The following is a 14,837-nucleotide window of genomic DNA, read 5'->3' on the forward strand; positions in this document are numbered from 1 at the left end:
AGAGTGAGCAATTCATTCTGGCAAAACTACGCCCTACAATGCCGAACCTGGCTGCAGCACGGAGGCATGAGTTCTCCAGCTAGCCAGATGGCCACACTAATTTCCAAATTGTGTTGGCTATTTCCCCAGAAAAGCCATGACTGGGTAGAAGCGGTGGTCTTGGCTACCTAAAAGCTGAGCTAAACCCAATCTTAGACCTGAACAGGGTTATCCTAGTTGCAATTGTCTGGCCTTCAGCACATCAAATCCATTGCTCACCGTTAAAGACCATCATGAGCCCGGTGGCAACATCACAATTCCGATGCCACAGCACTGCGAAGTGCTGTATTCGAGAAGTCAAGCAAGAGCAATCATGCAGTTAGCAGCGGACAAGCAAGCACAATATCCTATGTCACCACCAGTTTTCGCGTCTCGAGTGTTTGAGGCGAACCTCGATTCGGATCCACATAAACAGTTACTAGAATAGATCCGGCCTGTGGTCATTACAATTCTAGGAATATTTTCATACTGCGCCCCTGGGGATTCCCTCTGCTTCTGAAGCCATGCCGGAGCATTACCTCTTCAGTGCTTGTGTTGTCCTTTGACCTGCGTGCATTCGGCCTGCCTTGCTGTCTTGCTATTCATCACCATCGTCAATCACAGCAGCAACAAGTATACGTTCGTTTCGCATTCTCTCTGTGGCTTGTTGATTACCTGCTGTGCTGTGTAAATCGCTCCTGCTCAACAAAAAAGCAACAAATAACGACTGTTCTATATTGCTCCTAATACAAAAGACCTCAACATTCGTTGCCACGATTATACATTCGAATAAGTGATAGTTCGGAAGACCAGTGTCCGACTGCCATATCAGCATCTACAGCGACTTAGCACGTAACCTCCCTCAGGAGAAGCTCATTATGGCTGCTGCCATCGGCGGCAATGTTCCTGCTCACATGCAGGCTTCATTGCCAGCCCTCCCTGCTCATCTTCAGTCCGACACTCACCTCACTGCCCACCTGGCCAGCAGGTTCCATGTGAATCTACCTACCGCACGATTATCCTCACAAGCACTGTTATGCCTCAATACGTACACCTCATCAACCAGGGGCATGAATGGCAGCAAAGAGGGGAGCGCAATGGCTGAAGCAGAGGATTTGGCTCGCAGGGCTTGGACGAGACTGGGAAGTAGAGGTGAAGACCAGGCTGTTGTGTTTTTGTGAGTTGTTGTCAAAAAACCTAGTCTTGGGTAATTGCTGACTTTTGTACTACAGCGGTGAATCTGGCGCCGGCAAAACGACTGTACGATCCCACCTTCTCTCCTCCTTTCTATCCTTTTCCTCGACTCCTTTGTCTGCGAAACTGTCGCTCGCCGCCTTCGTCTTTGACACCTTAACAACAACTAAATCACACACTACACAAACCGCTTCCAAGGCTGGTTTGTTCTATGAGCTCCAATACGATGGCTCCTCTTCCAAGCCGACACTCATTGGTGGCAAACTGCTGGAACACAGACTCGAGAGAGCGCGACTGGCCGCTGTGCCGACAGGTGAACGAAGTTTTCACGCCCTCTACTACCTAGTGGCTGGTACTAGCGCCGCAGAAAAGCAACATCTAGGACTCAGCAATTCTTCCAGCGCACCCGCAACTGGAGGCGGACTTCATAGGTCGACTTCTGTCAAAGGAGACAAGAGATGGCGTTATTTGGGACATCCAACGCAAATGAAAGTTGGCATAAACGACGCCGAGGGTTTTCAGCACTTCAAGACCGCCTTGCGCAAGCTCGAATTTCCTCGTACTGAGATTGCTGAAATCTGCCAGATTCTTGCTGCCATCTTGCACATCGGTCAGCTTGAGTTCGGTACTGGTCAACGAACCCTGACTGCAGCGGAAGAAAGTGGTGGGTATTCGCACGAAGGTGGCGAGACAATAACAGTGGTCAAGAATCGTGAGACCTTGGAATATGTTGCGGCTTTCCTCGGCTTGAGCGTCCTCGACCTGGAAGAGAGTCTACGTTACAAAACCAACACCATCCACCGAGAACGTGTTACTGTCATGCTTGATCCCAAGGGTGCCAGAGACAACGCAGATGAATTGGCAAAAACTCTCTATTCTTTGCTGGTGGCGTATATCATGGAACAGATTAATTCCAGAACCTGCGCAGTGGAAGAAGCCGTTGTCAACACTATCTCTATCGTCGATTTCCCTGGCTTTTCCGAGACGAGCACGACTGGATCAACCCTAGATCAATTGCTCAACAATGCCGCGACCGAATCTCTTTACAACATTTGCTTGCAGAGTTTCTACGAGAAGCGAGCAGATCAACTTGAGAGTGAAGAAGTAAGTGTCCCTGCCACAAGCTACATGGACAACTCAGAGACTGTGAGAGGTATTCTCAAGCACGGCAATGGCCTCCTTGCTATACTCGACGATCAAACCAAACGAGGTCGAACAGATATGCAACTGCTCGAGTCCTTACGAAAGCGCTTCGAAGGCAAGAACAAAGCTATCTCCGTAAGCAGCGCTACGGCCACTCTGCCCGGCAGCAACTTTGCTACAACCAATTCCAATGCTTCGTTCACCATTAATCACTACGAAGGAGAAGTTGAATACCCTATTAGTGGACTCGTCGAGCAAAACAGCGACATCGTATCGGGTGATTTGATGAACCTGATTAACAGTACAAAAAGTGACTTTGTGGCTGGCCTGTTCGGCCAAGAGGCCCTTAGTACCATTGCTCACCCAAAAGAAAAGACAACCATTGTCCAAGCTCAAGTCAGCTCCAAGCCTACACGCGCACCTAGTGTGTCGAGAAAGAAGTTCCACCAGCTAAACAGAATGGGTAGTCGAAGAGCAGACAGATCTCCGGCCGCAAGTCCTGATGCGGACGACCACTCAACTGAGCGACCAACGTCTAGGCAAGCGAAAGCCAGCGCGACTGGATTGAGTCAAGGTGCTGCTGCTCAATTTCTGACTTCTCTGGACAACATCAATAAGTTCCTCACAGCTTCCAACACAAACACGTATTTTGTCTTCTGTCTCAAGCCGAATGACCGAAGAATTGCCAATCAGTTTGATAGCAAGTGCGTTCGCACCCAAATTCAGACATGGGGTATCGCAGATTTGAGTCAACGCCTACGTGTGGCAGATTTCAGCATCTTCCTGCCTTTCGGAGAGTTCTTGGGCCTGGTGGGTTCCGAAAATTCACTTGTTGGCAGCCAATCCGAGCAAGCTCATCTAGCCATCGAAGAAAAACAATGGCCACCCAATGAAGCTCGAGTTGGCAACACTGGTGTTTTCCTTAGCGAGAGATGCTGGGCAAGCGTTGCAATATCTGGATCGCAAGCTGCGCATTACTTTAACGTTGATGACGATGGTCTCAGTGTTGGCACTCCAGGTAATGGGCCGAACCCGTTCAGTGACTCTAAAGCAAGACTTTACGCATCCACTCAGGAGCTCAGCTATGGTGATGAGACAAAAGGAGGTTACTTTGGCAGCAAAGATCTTGATACACGATCTGACGCTGGCGCCTCGGCCTTTAATGGTGGCGATATGTTTCGAAACCTCGAAACCAAAGAGGAACTCGCTGAGAAGGGCAACAAGAAAAAGATGGTGGAAGTTGACGAAGTGCCTGTCACTGGCAAGAGAAAGCGCTGGCTCTTCCTTGTCTACCTTCTTACCTGGTACTTGCCTGACTTCACGATCCGCTTTGTTGGTCGCATGAAACGAAAGGATATTCGGGTCGCTTGGCGAGAGAAGCTGGCAATCAATCTGCTGATTTGGCTTAGTTGTCTCTCCGCGGCATTCTTCATCGTTATCTTCCCGGAACTTATCTGTCCAAGGCAATATGTCTTCTCAGCTGAAGAGTTGACAGCACACGACGGCGTAGATGGTGCCTCATCCTATATTGCCATTCGTGGAGAAGTCTTCGATCTTGGCGCTTTCATGCCAGCCCATTATCCTTCCATCGTACCGCAATCGAGTCTCAAGAAGTATGCTGGAGTCGATGCAACTTCCCTCTTCCCGGTTCAGGTATCTGCATTGTGCCAGGGTGTGGACGGCACTATCGATCCAACTGTACAACTCGATTATGCCTCAACCAACTATTCTGGTGTCGCTTCAGTGATCAGCACCAATGACCCGAATCGACAGTATCACGATTTCCGCTCATTTACAAATGATTCCCGGCCCGACTGGTTTTTCGAGCAGATGATGGTTCTCCGTGGCCAATACAAAAAGGGCAGCATCGGCTATACCTCTCAATATCTCAAGACTCTTGCTACCAAAGGCAAGCAGATCGGTATCATCAATGAAAGAATTTACGACTTCACTACCTACGTTCAGGGTGGCAGGAATATTGTTGCTCCGCCAGGTCAGTCAGAACCCTCGGGTGTTAGCACTAACTTCATGGATGACTCCGTTGTCGCCTTGTTCCAACAACGATCTGGACAAGACGTTACCAGATACTGGGAGGCTCTTTCCCTCGATTCTGGTCTTCGATCACGAATGCAGGTCTGTCTAGACAACCTATTCTTTGTTGGCGTGCAGGACACTCGCAGCTCGGCACAGTGTCTTTTCGCCCGTTACATTCTCCTGGCTGTCTCGATCCTCATGTGTTCAGTCATCGCCTTCAAGTTCTTTGCAGCCTTGCAATTCGGAGGTAAGAACGTCCCCGAGAATCTTGATAAGTTCGTTATCTGCCAGGTTCCTGCCTATACCGAAGACGAAGACTCATTGCGTCGAGCCATCGATTCAGCTGCCAGAATGAAGTATGACGATAAGAGAAAACTATTGGTCGTTATCTGCGACGGTATGATTATTGGTCAGGGTAACGATAGACCGACGCCACGAATTGTTCTGGATATCCTAGGTGTCTCCGAGACCGTCGACCCCGAGCCATTGAGCTTTGAGTCTCTTGGCGAAGGCATGAAGCAACACAATATGGGAAAAGTCTACTCGGGTCTTTACGAAGTTCAAGGTCACATTGTGCCGTTCTTAGTCATCGTCAAGGTTGGTAAGCCGTCAGAGGTCTCGAAACCTGGAAATCGTGGTAAGCGTGATTCCCAAATGGTTGTCATGAGATTCCTCAATCGTGTGCACTACAACCTACCAATGAGTCCCCTGGAGCTCGAAATTCATCATCAGATTCGAAATATTATCGGCGTTAATCCAACTTTCTACGAATTCATGCTGCAAATCGACGCAGATACTGTTGTAGCACCAGACTCGGCGACACGCATGGTAGCAAGCTTATTACGGGACACACGCATCATTGCCGTGTGTGGTGAGACGTCAATTTCGAATGCCAAGCAGTCGATCATTACCATGATTCAAGTGTACGAATACTACATCTCCCACAACTTGACGAAAGCCTTCGAATCTCTCTTTGGCTCGGTCACATGTTTACCCGGTTGTTTCACCATGTATAGGATCAGAGCTGCCGAAACAGGAAAGCCACTCTTTGTCAGCAAAGAGGTCATCGATGACTATTCAGAGATTCGTGTCGACACATTGCACATGAAGAACTTGTTGCATCTCGGAGAGGACAGATACCTAACAACACTCCTGCTCAAATATCATTCGAAGTACAAGACCAAATACCTCTTCCATGCTCATGCTTGGACAGTTGCACCAGACAGCTGGGCTGTGTTTATGTCACAACGTCGAAGATGGATCAACAGTACAGTACACAACTTGATGGAGCTCATACCCTTGCAACAACTTTGTGGTTTCTGCTGTTTCAGTATGAGATTCGTGGTGTTTATCGACTTGCTGTCTACCATTGTTGCTCCAGTGACGGTTGCCTATATCGCATACCTGATTGTACTGGTATCGATAAATACCGATGTCGTTCCTTTGACGGCGTTTATCCTGCTTGGTGCTATCTACGGTTTGCAGGCTATCATTTTCATCATTCGCAGGAAGTGGGAGATGATCGGCTGGATGATCATATACATCCTTGCCATGCCAGTATTCTCATTCGCGCTACCGCTGTATGCTTTCTGGCACATGGATGATTTCTCCTGGGGTAATACTCGTCTCGTTACCGGAGAACATGGCAAACAAGTTCTTATCTCAGACGAAGGCAAATTCGATCCGGACTCGATACCGAAGAAGAAGTGGGAGGAATATCAGGCCGAGCTTTGGGATGCACAAACACAGAGAGATGACACCAAATCTGAGGTGTCTGGGTATAGCTACGGCACAAAGTCCTATCATCCTGCAGCTTCTGTACACGGTGGCGCCCCACCTGTCTATCATGATGGTCAATACTTACTACCAATGTCGAGGTCCGCTTCAGCCATGGATATGGTTCCACGATCAACATCTCCTTATAATGGCGCCTACAATCAGTCCAGACTATCCATGGCCGCATCTGAGATGATGGCGAGGTCTATGGCTGACATGGAGATGGCTGATCTGACAGGTCTGCCCACTGACGATCAGATTCTGAACGAGATCAGAGACATTCTCAGGACTGCCGATTTAATGACTGTTACGAAGAAGAGTGTCAAGCAGGAATTGGAGAAAAGGTTTGCATGCAATTTGGATGCTAAGCGGGCGTATATTGGTTCTGGTAAGTTCATTTCTGTCTCAACTTTGAGCCTTTACTAACGAGTGTTGCAGCAACTGAAGCCATCCTCTCCGGCCAATTATAAGCCAGCAAAAATACTTCCAGGTTGTAAAAAGCGTAATTTTTAGCGATTTTGTATGACATGAACCTTCTTGTTCGCCTTTACAGTCAGGTACAGATTGTGTATGGACGGCTGGCGTCATTCGGCTTTCGAGTCTATATAGGGATACAAAACGGCAGGAGCATATTCAGTACTCAGGTTGAGACTGTCAGAAATGGTGGCTATTGTGTGTTCGCCTGTTAAGGCCTAATAGCTGGACGTTGTTCCGACTTGATGCACAGAACGAAAGTGCTTCGTGTATAGATAGAGCACAATTAATGGAAGGACTTTTCAGTTTCATATTGATCATGTCATCCTCTGTCGAGAACGATACTTGTTCGTGGGCCTTGCCTACATGTCATTTGCCATGAAAGGTGTTAGCCGACATATTTATTCAAGCACGAGTGTATGGTGGAGGGCCAGCGCAGACAAGCCATACAATGGCCCTGCTTCAGGCGGAACCACCCAGCAGTTGAAAAATCGCGTGATGTAGCCTACGTATACATTCGGAAGATCAAAAGCCGCTTGAGCAGATCCATGCTGGGTGTTCTTATTGTTTTCGTTCATCAGAGCTCTGTAAAACAGAAGTTGCAGTCAATGATTGTTCAGTCTGCCCTATTGGATCCGCACAAGCACGCGGCTGCGGAGTGCAGCGGCGATAAAAGATAAGTGTCTATATATCCGACCTAGACTTTTTCCAGCCGTCGCAGCCACTCAGGCTGTCAGTGAATATTGACATCCTCAACTAGATTTCTCAGTATGTCACGGTGACACCCACTTCCTCCTCAGCACATTCTTAACCATGGACAACCAACAAAATCGGCCTCACCGGGCCTCAAAAGAGAAAAAACCACCTCAAAAAGGGCAAAAGAACCCAAAAGCATTTGCAGTCTCAAACCCAGGCAAGCTCGCCAAACAAGCCGTTCGCTCATCCGACATCCGCGAAAAACGTCTTCATGTCCCTCAGGTCGATCGACTGCCGGAAGAGGCTCCCCCGATAGTCACTGCCGTGGTCGGACCGCCAGGTGTGGGAAAGACGACGCTGATAAAGAGCTTGATTAAGCGCTATAGCAAGCAGACGCTGTCGCATCCCGTTGGGCCACTGACCGTAGTAACGAGCAAGAGAAGGCGACTTACGTTCATGGAATGTCCGAGTGATAGTCTCGCTGCCATGCTGGACGTGGCGAAGATCGCGGATATCGTACTGCTGATGATTGATGGGAATTATGGCTTTGAGATGGAGACTATGGAGTTCTTGAACGCATTGGGAACACATGGCATGCCTGGAAATGTGTTTGGGATCTTGACGCATCTGGATCTATTCAAGAAGCAGAGTACGCTTGCTGCTGCTAAGAAGAGGCTGAAACATCGGTTCTGGAGTGAGCTGTACCAGGGTGCGAAACTGTTCTATTTGAGTGGAGTTATTAATGGTCGGTACCCAGACCGGGAGATACATAACCTGTCGAGGTTTTTGTCTGTAATGAAGAATCCACGACCTTTGGTGTGGCGGAACAGCCATCCTTATGTTCTTGCTGATCGGTTCTTGGATGTGACGCCTCCTACACAAATTGAAGAGAACGAGAAATGTGATCGGCAGATCGCGCTGTATGGGTATCTGAGAGGAACTAACTTTCCTGCGATGGATGCACGTGTTCACATACCAGGTGTGGGAGACCTGACCGTGAAGGAAATCGAACCACTTCCTGACCCATGTCCGACACCGTACTTGGATCAAGCTATGCAAAAAGCGAGTGGAAAAGCGAGCAGGAGGCGGCTAGGAGAGAAGCAGAAAGTGCTGTTTGCACCTATGTCTGACGTGGGAGGCGTGCTCGTTGATAAAGATGCAGTGTATATTGATGTGAAAACGGCTACGTTCGATGCCGATGCTGAGGATGGAGAAGATCGTGGGCTCGGTGAGCAGCTAATGGTTAACCTGCAAGGGGAGAGGAGATTGCTTGGTCATGCGGAGGGTGGAGTGAGACTGTTCAAGGATAGTAATTCACTTGCCCGAACTTCGACTGATGCAGGGAGGAAAGTCAAGCGTACTGTATCTGATGCTGTCGATCAACACATCGAGGAAGATGAAGGCTTTTTTGATGGCGAAACGGATGGTGATGATGAAAGTGAGGGAGACGACATCAATGAATATCCCGAGCACGAAGGATTACCTGGTTTTGCAGCAGAAGCGGAAGAAGTCGATGGCAGTGAAGATCTTGTCTTTGCTGACAGCGACTCCGATATGGGCTCTGATGCAGACGCAGAAGAAGGTCTTGACAGGTCCTTAGACGATCTTGAAGACGAGGACGAGGACGATGGTGGCCTGAGATGGAAAGACAAAATGCTCGAAAATGCTGCTCAGTACCATTCTAAATCGGTTGCTTACCGCACCAGCGATTTAGCCAAGCTGATGTACGACCTCACCCTGACACCGAAAGAAGTAGTACAGAAGTGGTCCGGCCAGAGCACATTCGAAGAGGCTGAGGAACCTACGGAGCCTGAGGACGACTTTTTCAGAAAGACAAACATCGAGAAGGCTGAAAACGACGAGGATCGGCTGATACCGCGCTACAACCACCAGGATTTGGCTGAAAAGTGGCAAGACGAGGAGAACATTCGAGCGCTCAAATCACGATTTACTAAAGACTCTGATGTCACGGGCGCAAATGCTCTCCATCAGGCAGACTCAGATGCTGACTACGATGAAGACGACGACGACGGTGAAGCCGAGGATTCGGAGGGTGACGGTGACTTCGTCGATCTTGAAGCCAACCCAGATGACGAGCCCGAGGATACACCAGTTGGTCAATCTGAGCTCACATTAGAGGAGGAACGAGACAAAAACGCCAAACGCAAAGAAGAGCTTCGTCTTCGATTCGAGGAGGAAGATCGAGAGGGGTTTGCCAATCCTAAGGCCCAAGCTAATGGCAACGCCGAAGAGGAATTTGGCGAGGACGACTGGTATGACGCCCAGAAAGCAATGCTGCAGAAACAAGTCGGCATAAATCGTGCTGAATTCGACGCATTGGATCCTCAGTCTCGGGCTCGGGCAGAAGGGTTCAAGGCTGGCACATATGCACGCATTGTACTTGACAATGTGCCATTCGAGTTCTCCAAGGCATTCAACCCTCGCTATCCAGTCATCATTGGTGGTCTGGCTCCCACGGAAGAGCGCTTCGGCTATGTCCAGATCAGAATCAAGCGACATAGATGGCACAAGAAGATATTGAAAACCAACGATCCACTAATTTTCAGTCTTGGCTGGAGGAGGTTTCAGGCCACGCCTCTCTACTCGATCTCTGACTCTCGCACGAGAAACAGGATGTTGAAATATACACCTGAGCACATGCATTGTTTCGGCACGTTCTGGGGACCCCTCGTCGCGCCGAATACTGGCTTCTGCTGTGTTCAATCGTTCTCTAGCTCGAACCCTGGATTCAGGTTGGCAGCAACAGGTGTCGTGCTCAACGTCGATGAGACCACGGAGATCGTCAAGAAGCTCAAACTGACGGGACATCCTTACAAGATCTTCCGCAATACTGCGTTCATCAAGGACATGTTCAATTCTGCCATTGAGATCGCCAAATTCGAGGGAGCCAGTATCAAGACTGTTTCGGGCATCCGAGGTCAAATCAAGCGAGCATTGGCCAAGCCTGAAGGACACTTCCGAGCCACGTTCGAGGACAAAATCTTGATGTCGGATATTGTGTTCCTCAGGGCCTGGTTTCCTGTTAAACCACATCGATTCTACAATCCAGTAACGAACCTGCTTGATGCGGCGCTAGATGGCGGACAGAACGCCTGGCAAGGTATGCGTCTTACTGGGCAAGTTCGTGCCGCTCTTGGTGAGTCAGCTCCCCAGCTACGCGACTCGCGTTACAGCAAAATCGAGCGGCCAACTCGGCATTTCAACCCTCTAAGAGTTCCTCGACAACTAGCGACGAATCTGCCATTCAAGTCTCAGATCGTGCAGACCAAGGCACGAAAGGCTGGACCGACGTACCTACAAAAACGAGCTGTCGTGCTTGGCGGCGAAGAGCGCAAGGCCAGGGATTTGATGCAGAAGTTGATGACACTGCGAAATGAAAAGGTTGAGAAGAGAGCCAAGAAGCAGGAAGAGCGTAGAGAAGTGTATAGAAAGAAGGTCACGGAGAATCTTGAAAAGAGAGGGGAAAGAGAGAGGAAGGAACGAGACGACTTCTGGGCTAAAGAAGGACGGAAGAGGCAGGCTGGTGCTGAAGGCGGAGGCGGTGGAAAGAGGAGGAAGAGATGACGGCATGGTGAGAGTCTGTTTTTACAGTTATGATACCCTGTTCATGCATTCAATAGCCCGAATTCTCGTAATGAATTTCCTTGATACGTTTTCAAAGGTTGAACGTGATGTCGATTCCTATATTCCTATGAGAAGTGCAGTTTTTAGTCAGGCTGGTACTGAAGACAAAGGACAATGGGTTTGGATTGGTATCGACTCAGTACCGCATGGCTCTTTCACGCATAACAGGCTATGCAGAGACCTTCGTAGACGTTTTTGACGCGTCGCCAACGAGTAAGATAATGATTGGCATATACTATGATTGAGCAAGCGGTGAGGTTGAATTGCTGCAGGCGCGTCTCTGATGGAACTTTTGTTCAGAGCGGACCGCTCGGACTCCACTAAAGAGCTGCCTATTGGTCGCCTGATAGACGAGCCGCGAGCCAGCGCAGCACGAGCAAGAGCACAACTCGTGATACCTCCTCACCGTGCACCTATCATGAAGCTTCTCATGCCTGCATTGCCGATCGTGCTTGCAGAATCAGCCCAGGATGTCCATCGTTATGCCTTCACTAACGCCTGACCTGCTCACTAGCTTGCAGGTCGCAGTTGGTCCTGCTAGGCAGACCATGACTCGATCTGCTTTATACTTCACTCACCTCGACTAATCCAGCACTTTCTAGGAGTCTGTGTGTCCACTGTCCTGGTTCTTTGTCGCTGTTGCCTGATCTATGACTACTTACATGACCAGCAGCACAACTGTACATTATGAGTTCGAGCAACTTGTTCACTTCTGACGCTCTCGAATATAGAAGACAAGCACGAGAGGCTGCCCTTCAAGCATACCTTGCTAAAGAACTATCAGCGTCAACTGACGCCCTCCACAGATCCTCTCACAATACTCTGGCGGACGCTATGAAGCGATCTTCGCAGAGGGACCGCAAGCTTGACTGGGAGGAAGAAGAGTCCGTAACCAGTTCTGATGAACTTTCGTCAACAGAATCCGCCTCAGTCACATCCTCGAATGATGAGAAGGGAAAGAAGAAGAACAAGAAGAGCAAAGAGAAAGCCACTAGAAAGAGAGTCACCAAGAAGAGCAGTAACGAGCCTAATGTGCAGCAGCTGGCCACTTTACTGGCAAGCTTAGGAGGAAAACCGACTGCTACTTCAGTAGACAACAACCTCGTCCTAGACCCTCCTCCTCCACCGTTGGTCTCGGGCACCATCGCGGGCGCAGCTCCCAACGAGGAAGCTATCGCTCAACGAGTCTTTCAGCTGCTCAAGGAGCAGAATGACCAGGCAGGAAAGAAATCAAAGACAACCCCTGGCAAGATTGGCTCCAAAGTAGCCTTCAAACGTGTGGACCAGGTTTATGATCGTAAAATCGGTAATTACAAGCTCAAAGAAACTGTCCACGAGGATCCAAAGAGGAGCGAATGGGATCAGGTATGTATTCTTTCGTACTGACGTGTGCCATAGCTAACAGCAGTAGTATGTCTTCAACATCCGCCGCCAGTTCGATGTCAGCTCCCGCTACCTAGCTACCTACGTCGACATCAAGTCCAAGTATCTGCGCGAGTCTCTGAAAGAAGTTATGGGAGAAATCAAAGGCTTAAATCTGGTCACCGAAAAGCCAGCCATTGACCCCAACATGCTATTTCTATACTTGGAGGAGTTACGGCGCCTGCAGGAGCAACTCACTGCCCAGAGTCAATCCCTTGAGAACAAGAAGGAGAAGAAGATTGCCAAAATCAAGTCACAGCACCTCCAGGTTCTTGTCGACTATCTTGATGAGGACTTTGCAGACACCAAGAAAGCACTCTATCCTATGCTCGAAGCTGGCATTATAACCTTTGACTACCTGTGGGCTCTCTTCAAACCTAATACTATCCTTTACTCCTCCACTTATGGCGACGACGAAGAGCCACGAGCCTTCAAGACAGTTTATAGCAAAGAGAACGCTAGTTTCATGAAGGGCAAATGGTACAGCATCGAATCCCGCTACCTCGACTACGATGGCAAGAACTTTGGTCTCGCTACCGTCCACGGCGAAGTCCCTGCTTTCTCAGGCGCCAGAAAAATCTCTTCTCTGTCGTGCTATCCTATTCAATACCACAAGAATCCCGAGAAGGCCAAGCGCGACTTGATTGATCGGGGGAAGAAGTTCGTCGCTCTTCAAGGCATGAATTACAAGACCTATGCCGGCATGACTTTCGTGAAAAAGGAAGATAAGGTTCTCAAGGTTGATGTCAATGGCCGCATAATGATCGATCCTTCCATCTTCCGAAGAATCAACCCCAACTACCCTCTAAGCACTGTCAAAATAATGGAAGGCGAGGTTGAGGAGATACAGACTACGACCCTTGATGAGTTTGGCAATGTCACAACTGACAGTCAAGGTCAACCTACTCCTGCCTCTGAAGACTTCAACAAGCATAAGCACTTCAAGGTCGTCAAAGACAAGGATAATAAATACACCATTGTCGAGCTAGATTCAGATGAGGCTACCAAGGCAACAATCGAAGAGGGCTCCAAAGATATCTTCACAGAAGAGCAGCTTCTTATCGCCAGCTCTACTGTCGTCGGCTTCTCCTTCTCAGAGAAATTGTGGTTGGAGTTCGCCGTCAGCAAGATTGGTGAGATCTCATGGAACACTGACGCTTTTGATTCCCTCATCCTGCCAGACAATCAGAAAGGCATTGTCAAGGCAATGGTATCCTCTCACGCGTTTCATCCTTCTCGCAGCATTGACGATATCATTGCTGGCAAAGGCAAAGGTCTCGTGGCTGTCTTACATGGTGGTCCTGGTCTCGGCAAGACTCTTACCGTCGAGTCGATTGCCGATTTGCTCAAGCGACCCTTGTACATGGTTTCAGCTGGCGACCTCGGCACGAACAGCAGCACACTCGAACGAGAACTTCAGAATATCCTCGATATTGCTCATGCATGGGGTGCAGTCCTACTGTTGGACGAAGCCGATGTCTTCCTAGAAAAGCGATCGACTCACGACATTCATCGAAATGCACTGGTCAGCATCTTCTTGCGCTTGCTTGAATACTTCCAGGTACGTAGTTCAAACACAATTTATACCATTTCACTGACAATTTCAGGGCATACTTTTCTTGACAACAAATCGCGTTGAAGTCTTCGATGACGCTTTCGTCTCCCGTATCCATCTGTCCCTTCGATACGGTGAGCTTTCCAGTAAGGCTCGCAAGGCGATCTGGAAGACATTCATCACCAAGGTCAAAGATGCCGAAGGTATGAAGATAGAGGACATCCAAGACAAAGACCTAGAAGACCTATCGAGACGAGCACTCAACGGCAGACAAATCAAGAACATCGTCCGAGCTGCTCAAGCTTTGGCTATTCACGAAGATGTCGCGCTGGGCCTAGCACACATTCGAACCGTGCTCGACGTTGCACAGACGTTTGAACGAGATCTAAAAGGTGGCACCGGCTACGAGGATGCCATGAGAGGCTATACATAAGCTGAGTAAGAGGACGTGCTCATTGGGTTGACCATTGTAATGGCGTTGGCGTGGTGTGGTCGAGGAAGACTAAGAATTACATTTTGGCTGTTAGCGGAAAAGGGGAGTTTGTTTAGGTTTGGGTTAGGAGAAGGTATTGGGGTGCATTGCGCAGGTCCGGTAGATGAGGCGTGGTGGCACACTATCTGGACGTTGGGAATGGACAATTGCATGAACGAATAAATTTCTATGAACCAGCAATGCAAATAGGCAGTTCTCCCTTGCTCGCTTTTGCTTGTCCGTTGTCCTACGAAGTTTATTATGCCCTGCCTGCTCACGGAGTACCCCACATCTGATAATGCTTCGGAGATGACCTATCGAGAAACAATTCTATTCACTTCCATTGTGCACACATCCGCGCACTCATCATTGCGCTGCTGGTCTTTTATCTATACGTACCAGCTTACA

General features: G+C 49.0%; 3 protein-coding genes across 3 annotated transcripts; all 3 read left to right on the forward strand.

Moving 5' to 3' along the window:
- Positions 1-896: 896 nt before the first annotated feature.
- Positions 897-6,635, forward strand: LTR64_000990 (uncharacterized protein; the record flags this gene model as incomplete). Its single annotated transcript, XM_064895371.1, has 3 exons — positions 897-1,195; positions 1,251-6,553; positions 6,604-6,635. The coding sequence occupies 3 exons, from the start codon at positions 897-899 to the stop codon at positions 6,633-6,635; spliced, it is 5,634 nt and encodes a 1,877-aa protein (XP_064758058.1).
- Positions 6,636-7,452: 817 nt separating this feature from the next.
- BMS1 (Glycoside hydrolase 2 (Mannanase, beta-galactosidase)) lies at positions 7,453-10,920 on the forward strand (the record flags this gene model as incomplete). The annotated part of the gene is made up of 2 exons (XM_064895372.1): positions 7,453-10,456; positions 10,502-10,920. 2 exons carry the CDS (start codon positions 7,453-7,455, stop codon positions 10,918-10,920), a joined length of 3,423 nt encoding a protein of 1,140 aa, XP_064758059.1.
- An 894-nt stretch (positions 10,921-11,814) lies between these two features.
- Positions 11,815-14,390, forward strand: LTR64_000992 (uncharacterized protein; the record flags this gene model as incomplete). Its single annotated transcript, XM_064895373.1, has 3 exons — positions 11,815-12,345; positions 12,392-13,963; positions 14,010-14,390. The coding sequence occupies 3 exons, from the start codon at positions 11,815-11,817 to the stop codon at positions 14,388-14,390; spliced, it is 2,484 nt and encodes an 827-aa protein (XP_064758060.1).
- Between the last annotated feature and the right edge of the window lie 447 nt (positions 14,391-14,837).

Source organism: Lithohypha guttulata, assembly GCF_036872675.1.
Source record: "Lithohypha guttulata strain CCFEE 5908 chromosome Unknown scaffold_1, whole genome shotgun sequence".
NCBI lineage: Eukaryota > Fungi > Ascomycota > Eurotiomycetes > Chaetothyriales > Trichomeriaceae > Lithohypha > Lithohypha guttulata.